General features: G+C 58.6%; 1 protein-coding gene and 1 pseudogene across 1 annotated transcript in view; both read right to left on the minus strand.

Moving 5' to 3' along the window:
* Positions 1–3,263, minus strand: part of LOC115643686 (E3 ubiquitin-protein ligase Mdm2-like) — a 157,836-nt gene extending 154,573 nt beyond the window's left edge. The window contains 1 exon segment of the mRNA XM_030547703.1: positions 3,237–3,263. Within this exon segment, the coding sequence (XP_030403563.1) occupies positions 3,237–3,263 (27 nt within the window).
* A 426-nt stretch (positions 3,264–3,689) lies between these two features.
* On the minus strand, positions 3,690–8,140 carry LOC115643687 (annotated as a pseudogene).
* Between the last annotated feature and the right edge of the window lie 178 nt (positions 8,141–8,318).

Below are 8,318 nucleotides of genomic sequence, written 5' to 3' on the forward strand. Positions count from 1 at the left end.
AATCACTTCCCTCGATCTGCTGGCAGGGCTCCTACTAATGCAGCCCAATATGCCATTAGCCTTCTTGGCAGCAAGGGCCCACTGCTGACTCATATCCAGCTTCTCATCCGCTGTAATCCCCAGGTCCTTTTCTGCAGAACTGCCGCTTAGCCAGTCACACCGCAGCCTGTAGTGGTGCATGGGATTCTTCTGTGCTAAGTGCAGGACTTTGCACTTGTCCTTGTTGAACCTCCTCAGATTTCTTTTGGTCCAGTCTTCCAATTTATCTAGGTTACTCTGTATCCTGTATCTACCCTCCAGCGTATCTATCTTTCCCCCACATTAGTGTCATCTGCAAACTTGCGGAGGATGCAATCCACGCCATCCTCTAGATCATTAATGAAGATGTTGAACAAAACTGGCCCCAGGACCTACCCCTGGGGCACTACGGTGACCAGGTGTCCAGTTTTCAACTGGAACACCCGGTCAAAAAGGTACCCTGGTGGCTCCAGTCAGCACCACCGAACCGGCCATTAAAAGTCCAGTCAGCGGTGCTGGGGCACTAAGGCAGGCTAGTCCCAGCCTGTCCTGGTATCACGTTGTGTCCCAGAAGCAGCCAGCAGGTGTGGCTCCTAGGCGGGGGGGCCAAGGGGCTCTGCATGCTGCCCCCACCCTGAGCACCAGTGAGAGCTGGGGGGGGCAGTGCCTGTGGGTGAGAGCAGCATGGGGAGCTTCCTGGCCCCCCGGGCTATGACTCAGACCTGCTGGCTGCTTCTGGGGTGCATGCAGTGTGGTGCCACAACAGGCCAGCAGCCTGCCTTAGTCTCGCTGTGCCACTGACCGGGAGCCACCCAAGGTAAGCTCGTGTCCCAACCGCGAGCCTCTGCCCCAGCCCTGAGCCCCACCTCAAAACCAAAGAACTCTCCTGCATCCCAAACTCCTCATCCCCGTCACCACCCCAGAGCTCTCACCCACCCTGCACCTCAGCCCAGAGCCCCATCCCACAACCTGAATCCCTCATCCCCAGCCCTACCCCAGAGCCCTCACCCCTCCTGTACTTCAACCCCTGCCTCAAACCATTGCCCCTTCTGCATTCCAAATCTCTCAGCCCCACCCTCCAGCCTAGAGCCCCCTCCTGCACCTCAAGCCCCTCATTCCCTGCCTCACCTCAGAGTCTGCACCTCCAGCCAGAGCCCTCACCCTCTCGCACTCCAACTCCAAGCCTCTTCCTGCACCCATAACCCCTCATTTCTGGCCCTATGCCAGAGCCCATACCCCCAGTTAGAGCCTTCACCCCTACACACACCCCAACCCCCTACCCCAGACCAGTGAAAGTGAGCAAGGGTAGGGCAGGGTGAGCCACCAAAGGAGGAGGAATGTAGTGAGCGGGGGACAGGGCCTTGGGGAAGGGATGGGGCTGGGGTGTTTGGGTTTTGTGCAACTAGAAAGTTGGCAATCCTATGGTACACTCTGCTCGATACCAGCTGCCAACTAGCCATCGAGCCATTGATCACTACCCACCGAGCCCGACGATCTAGCCAGCTTTCTGTCCACCTTATAGTCCATTCATCTAGCCCATACTACTTTAACTTGCTGGCAAGAATATGGTGGGAGACCGTATCAGAAGCTTTGCTAAAGGTTCATTCATTCCCACCCGCCAAAGTGACATTATGTTTCAAATGCTCAGCTGTTTACAACTACATGTATTATAGTGTGCACTCCACACTTAAGCAACTGTGGTCTGTATGTGCAGATGGGAGGTGGGAAAGAGAGGACAGAGGGACGTGTTTTTTCCACCCTCTATGATCAAAATGCATTCCAAGGGGTATTTGGGGAAGAGGTAGAAGGGGGGTGGGAGGCATTGGGGGCCAGGGGGGGTTTGGGGAAGAGGTAGAAGGGGAGTGGAAGGCATTGGGGGGCGAGAGTATTTGGGGGTGGGGGCACTTGGGGGGCCAGGGGGAATTTGGGGGCAGGGTAGAAGGGGGGTGGGAAGCATTAGGGGGCCGGGGAGTATTTGGATGGGCAGAAGGTAGAAGGGGTTGGGAGGCATTAGGGGCCTGGGGGGTATTTGGGGGCAGGCTACAAGGGGGTGTGGGCACTTGGGGGGCCAGAGGATATTGGGGGGAAGAAGGGGGTGGGGGCACTTGGGAGGCCAGGGGGTACTTGGGGGCAGAGTAGATGGGGCTGGAAGGCATTGGGGGGCTGGAGGGAATATGGAGGTGCGGTAGAAGGAGGGTGGGGTCACTTGGGCGGCCTGGGGGTATATGGGAGCAGGGTAGAAGGGGAGTGAGAGGCATTGGGGGGTCGGGGATTATTTGGGGGCAGGGTAGAAGGGAGTGGGGCCACTTGGGGTCCCGGGGGTATTTGGGGGCGTGGGTAAAAGGGCTGTGGGAGGGATTGGAGAGCTGGGGGGTTTTTAGAGGTGGAGGGTAGAAGGTGGGTGGGAGGCACTGGGGAGCCAGAGGGTATTTGGGGGCAGGGTAGAAGGAGGGTGGGAGGTATTTGGGGGGTGGCGGTAGAAGGGGGAGGAGGATATTTGAGGGCAGGGGGTAGAATGGGAAGGGAGGTATTTGCAGGGGGTGGGCCGGGGTTGTTTGCAGGTGAGGTGTAGAAGGGGGGGTGGGAGGTATTTGGGGAGTGGGGGTAGAAGGGGGAGGGAGATGTTTGAAGGCAGGGGGTAGAATGGGAAGGGAGGTATTTGCAGGGGGTTGGGCTGGAGTTGTTTGCAGGTGAGGTGTAGAAGGGGGGGTGGGAGGTATTTGGGGAGTGGGGGTAGAAGGGGGTGGGAGATATTTGAAGGCAGGGGGTAGAATGGGAAGTGAGGTATTTGCGGGGGGGTGGGTGGGCCGGGGGTGTTTGCGGGTGAGGTGTAGAAGGGGGAGTGGGAGGCACTTGGGGAGTAGGGGTAGAAGGGGGAGGGAGGTATTTGCGGGGGGGCGGAGGTGTTTGGGGGTGGGGTGTAGAAGGGGGGGTGGAAGGTATTTGGTGAGTGGGGATAGAAAGGGGAGGGAGATATTTGAGAACAAGGGGTAGAAGGGGGCGGGAGGTATTTGCGGGGGGCGGAGGTGTTTGGGTGGTGGAGATAGAAAGGGGAGGTGGGAGGCATTTGGGGAGGGGGCGGCCTGTAGAAGAAGGAGGCATTGGGGGGCGGGGCCAAACAAGATAGTGGGAGATATTTGGGGAGGGGGCGGAGCTAGAAGGGGGGCGTTCGGGGGACGGGGTTGGGGCAGCAGGGGCCCCCGTCTCGCCGCCTTTACCCGCTCACGCTCCAGGCCGCGCCACATTCGCTCAGGAGCCGCCTCGCGAACGCCTCAGAACCACGTGACACTCCCCCGGAAGCACCGCCCCTCCCGACACAGCCAATAGGAAGGGAGGTATTTGCGGGGGGGGGGGGCTGGACCGGGGGTGTTTGCGGGTGAGGTGTAGAAGGGGCGGTGGGAGGCATTTGGGGAGTAGGGGTAGAAGGGGGCGGGAGGTATTTGCGGGGGGGCGGGGGTGTTTGGGGGTGGGGTGTAGAAGAGGGGGGTTGAGCGGCGTTTGGGTGGTGCGGATAGAAGGGGGAGGGGGCGGCCTGCAGAAGAAGGAGGCATTGGGGGGCGGGGCCAGACGAGGTAGTGGAGATATTTGGGCAGGGGGCGGGGCTAGATGGGAGGAGTTCGGGGGAGGGGGTTGGGGCAGCTCGGGCCCCCCCTCCCGCCGTCTTTACCCGCTCACGCTCCGGGCCGCGCCACGTGCCGCTCAGCAGCTGCCTCGCGAACGCCGCAGAACCACGTGACGCCCCCCGGAAGCTCCGTTCCTCCCGACACAGCCAATAGGAAGCGGAGACTGTTCCCTGACCAATCGGAGCGCAAGAAGAAAGCTCGGCCCCCGCCTTAGAGTGGGGGGGTGGGGGCTCCCTGCAGTGAGCAGACCCCCTCCTGGGGGGCAGCAGGGAAAGGGTGACCAGACACCGCTTCAGGTGCTGTGGGCCGGGGCCGCAGTGACCAGTCACCCCCCCCCCAGGGATGCAGTGGGGAGTGGGGCTACAGTGACTAGACTCCCCACCCCCCAGCGTGCAGCAGGGGGGTTGCAGTGACCAGGACCCCCCCAGCAGGTGCAGTGGGGGTGCTGCAATGACCTGAACCCGCCCCAAGGGTGCAGTGGGGGGGGAGGCAGGATGGACGGGGGGGTGCAGACGCACAAGAGCTGGTGGCCCTTTGCACAGCCACTGCTATGATGAGTTGGCGAGTCTCAGCCTTGAGGGCCAGGTGCTCCTGCTGTCACCCACCTCCCAGCCCCCCAGCTTGTCTAGGGGGCGCCTCCCTCTACCCTCCCCCACCTCTCTTAAGAACCACGTTGTGCTCCAGAGGCCTGGGGGCCGCGGAGCCGGTGGCAGTGGTTGTGTAGGGGGCCATGCTAACAAACTAACCCCTCGCACCAGACTCACTCGATCCTTCCTGAGGACTTTATTCTGGTGAGGGGGACCCTGATTTCCAGCCTTCCCTGGGGGGAACCTCCCCAAATGGGCTCTCTGCTGCGGAGCCCCAAGACCCTCCCACTCCCCATCAGCAGGGATAGGGAGCTCCCAGGGGCTCTCCTGCTTTGGAGGGAAGTAGAAGATGCGTCCCTGGTTTTCGCAGAGCCGACGGAGGGAGAAATCCCTGGTTCCCTCCCCAGGCAGCCAGCAGAGAAGTTGCTGAAGAGAGAGACCTTGAGCTGCACCAGGACCTGGCGGGCCTGCAGCCCCCCAAGGGAGAAGAAGGGTGGTGAGGCCAAGAACCGCGGAGCAGAAATAAAAGCTTTGCCACACATCAACCTGTGGAACGCCCTGCTGCAGGAGGGCCAGATCCCCTCCTAGCTTCTGTAGCAGGCCTGGCAGTGGAGCAGGAGCTCAGCTCAGCCAAAGCATACGGCCCTACCTAGCCCCATGTCCCCAGTCTCTGTGACCCCAACCCCGTTTAGCCTCAGCACCCACAGTCCCCCATTGCTCCTGCACAATTCCCATGTCCCATTCTTTGTTACCCAGAATCCCTTTTAAACATTGTTATAGTCCCTGCCTTCACAACCTCCTCAGGTAAGGAGTTCCACAAGTTAACTGTGTGCTGCGTGAAAAAGAACTTCCTTTTATTTGTTTTAAACCTGCTGCCCATTAATTTCATTTGGTGACCCCTAGTTCTTCTATTATGTGAATAAGTAAATAACTTTTCCTTATCCACTTTCTCCACATCACTCATGATTTTATATACCTCTATCATATCCCCCCTTAGTCTCCTCTTTTCCAAGCTGAAGAGGCCTAGCCTCTTTAATCTTTCCTTGTATGGGACCCTCTCCAAACCCCTAATCATTTTAGTTGCCCTTCTCTGAACCTTTTCTAGTGCTAGAATATCTTTTTTGAGGTGAGGAGACCACATCTGTACACAGTATTCAAGATGTGGGTGTACCATGGATTTATGCAAGAGCAATAATATATTCTCCGTCTCATTCTCTATCCCCTTTCTAATGATTCCTAACATCTTGTTTGCTTTATTGACAGCCTATGCACACTGCGTGGACATCTTCAGAGAACTATCCACGATGACTCCAAGATCTTTTTCCTGACTCGCTGTAGCTAAATTTATTCTGAGAATTTACCATTAATTCCTACCCCTTGTTCCCTGTCTTTTAACCAGTTCTCAATCCATTAAAGGACCTTTCCTTTTATCCTATGACAGCTTAATTTACGTAACAGCCTTTGGTGAGGGACCTTGTCAAAGGCTTTCTGGAAATCCCAGCACCCCAGTCTGTTTTCCAGAATTCCCTGTAGCCCCTGCTCACACCCAGTGCCCCAGTGTTCGTTACCCAGAATCCCCAGTGTCCCCTACTCTGCCCCACAGCTGTCACCCGCAGGCCCCCGGGGAGCATGAGAAACCCCATGGGTCACACACTGCGGCTCATGCTCCTTTCCCATAATGGGAACCAAAGCCTCCTGAAAGGAGTGGAGCTGCGGTGGCAGGATGGGATGAACCACAGAGCAGGACACTGGGGTGATAACAGAGGGAAGGAGAAATTTCCCCTCCACAAACCATCAGCAGTCAAGGGAAAACCCAGTCAGAAACGGCCAGGGATCCCAGGGGCAGGGATGAGCCGAGCCCCTCACACCAGGGACGGGGCCCTAGGGAGTCTATGTGGCAGGAGCACAAGGGGTACCTGGTAGCTGCGATTGCAGGGCAGGAGGAACGCTCTGGAATACTTGGTGCAAAATGGAAATGAATTGGGGTCAGCTTGAGTCGGGGGAGGTAAAATCACCCCATGATGCCAGCACTGCAGTGCCATCAGCTTCCTCCATGAGCCCCTACCCCACCCCATAGAGCACTGCCAGGAGAGGGAGCCCCACCTGCCCCATAGGCAGAACCACCCCTGACAGAGTCCCCATAATCATCCCCGAGAGAGTGCTGACCTGCAGATCACCCCATTACAGATCCTTTGATCGAGAGACCCCAGTACTGTACATCAATCCACAAAGGAGAACCATCCCCATTACGGATTGTCTCAGCCCCTCTCTATACATCCTCACCACTGAGAGAGCCCCTCACTATGGATCCCCTCACTAGAGACTCGCACTACTGAGCGATCCCCTCACTAGAGAGCCCCTCGCTAGAGACCCCCAACATTGAGAGCCCCTCACTAGAGATCGCCACCAGAGAGATCCCCTCACTAGAGATCCCCACCAGAGAGATCCCCTAACTATGGATCTCCAACACTGAGATCCCCTCACTGTGGGTCCTCACTAGAGATCTCCTCATTACAGAGCTCACAGATGAAGATCCCCTAATAATAGATCCAGGCATGAGAGGTCCACTCATGAGAGCTCCCCCCATAGAGTTCCACCTGCTCTAGGAGGTGTCCCAATCCCTTGGCCCATAACCAAGAGAGTCCAAGCCCCTGCCCCAGTGAGAACTTTGCTGTCACCAAGGAGTGTGGAGTGGGGTTTGGAAGTGTCCTCCCCCAGGGGGCTATTCTCTCTTGCTCGCCCACCTGGCTGCCAGGCTCACCCGTTGATGTTGTATGTGGTGCGCAGAGCGATGGCTGCCCCGAAGCACCTGCTAGGGGAGCTCAAGGCCTCCATGCACCCAGTGCAGGTCCTGTGCTTCTGCCACACTTCCCTCCTGGGCTGGGAGTGGGGTAAATGCCCCTGAGGCAGTCACATCCCCCCCGCCGCCTACATGCTGGGAAGCCAGGCTGGGAGGCAGGGGGCTCTGCTGGCCATGGGGTTCCCTGCAGACTGGTGGCATTCACAAGGAGAACCGCGATGGCCTGACACCCCAACCCCTGTACAAGCTCCTGCCTGTGCCTACCCCCAATGCCTACTGCCTCTTGAGCAGCTCTCCCTACGGTCTCCCCAGTCCCTCCCCCCAGCTGTCTCCCTTCCCCCACAGCTCCCACCCCTGTGATATCCCCCCTCTCTACACTTTCTCCCTGCAGCTTGCCCCATTCCCTCCCTGAGTCCCAGCTTCACCCCCTGGCATCTCTTCAACCCCACCTCCCCCCATCACAGCCCTTGCCCCCTTCCAGTGCCCTGGCCCCTGCTCCTCGGGGTGGGCTTGAGAGGCCCCCACTCCCCAGTCACTCCACTCACCAGAATTTGAAGTTGCTGGCATTGAAGGTGGGCCTAGGCTGGGCCAGCTGCTTGGGCAGATCCTGGTGAAAGAGAGAGAGCGGGCAAGCCTGAGACCCCTCCCTTGTCCCGGAGGGGGGACAGGGGGTCCCACAATTTGGCCAGTGTCACCCTCCCACATATGGAGGAGACATCAGCACCCAGCTGGCAGTGCTCCATCTCCAGCCCCGCAGGGATGAGACCAAAATCCACCAGTGCCCCCCACCCTGCCACCGCCATCAGCAGTCAAGGTGGGGAATCACCCTCTTCTCCCCCATGAGGGCTCTAGGACTCCCTGCCTCCTGCAACACCAGCCTCCCAGCCATGTACCTGGGGTGGGTTAAGGGTGTGTATTCACCCTTGCAGAGCCTCCTGCTGGTCATCAGAGGGAATTAGCTCATCCCAGCTCCAGAGCCCCCTCTGCAGGCCGGTGATCCATCTTAACTCACTTTGGCCCCCCATGTCCCTCCCAGGACCCGGTGCCCTGTTATCTGGGGTGCTTCCTCCCAGAGGAATCCCCACCTACTAGCCCCACTTCACCTCAGTCATGGCTACTGCCCAGTCATCACTTAGCCCCTGTTCCCTGGGGCAGACTGCAGTGTCAGCCACTCATCACAGGCAAAGGGGTTCAGACCTGCTGCCTCTGCCTACCCGTGGGCTGTCTCTATGCAACCCCCAGTACCCAGTTGGCCTTACCCTAGGCCTGAAGCCTGGGGTGTTTCCAGGC

The sequence above is a fragment of the Gopherus evgoodei genome, unplaced genomic scaffold (genome assembly GCF_007399415.2).
Source record: "Gopherus evgoodei ecotype Sinaloan lineage unplaced genomic scaffold, rGopEvg1_v1.p scaffold_67_arrow_ctg1, whole genome shotgun sequence".
NCBI lineage: Eukaryota > Metazoa > Chordata > Testudines > Testudinidae > Gopherus > Gopherus evgoodei.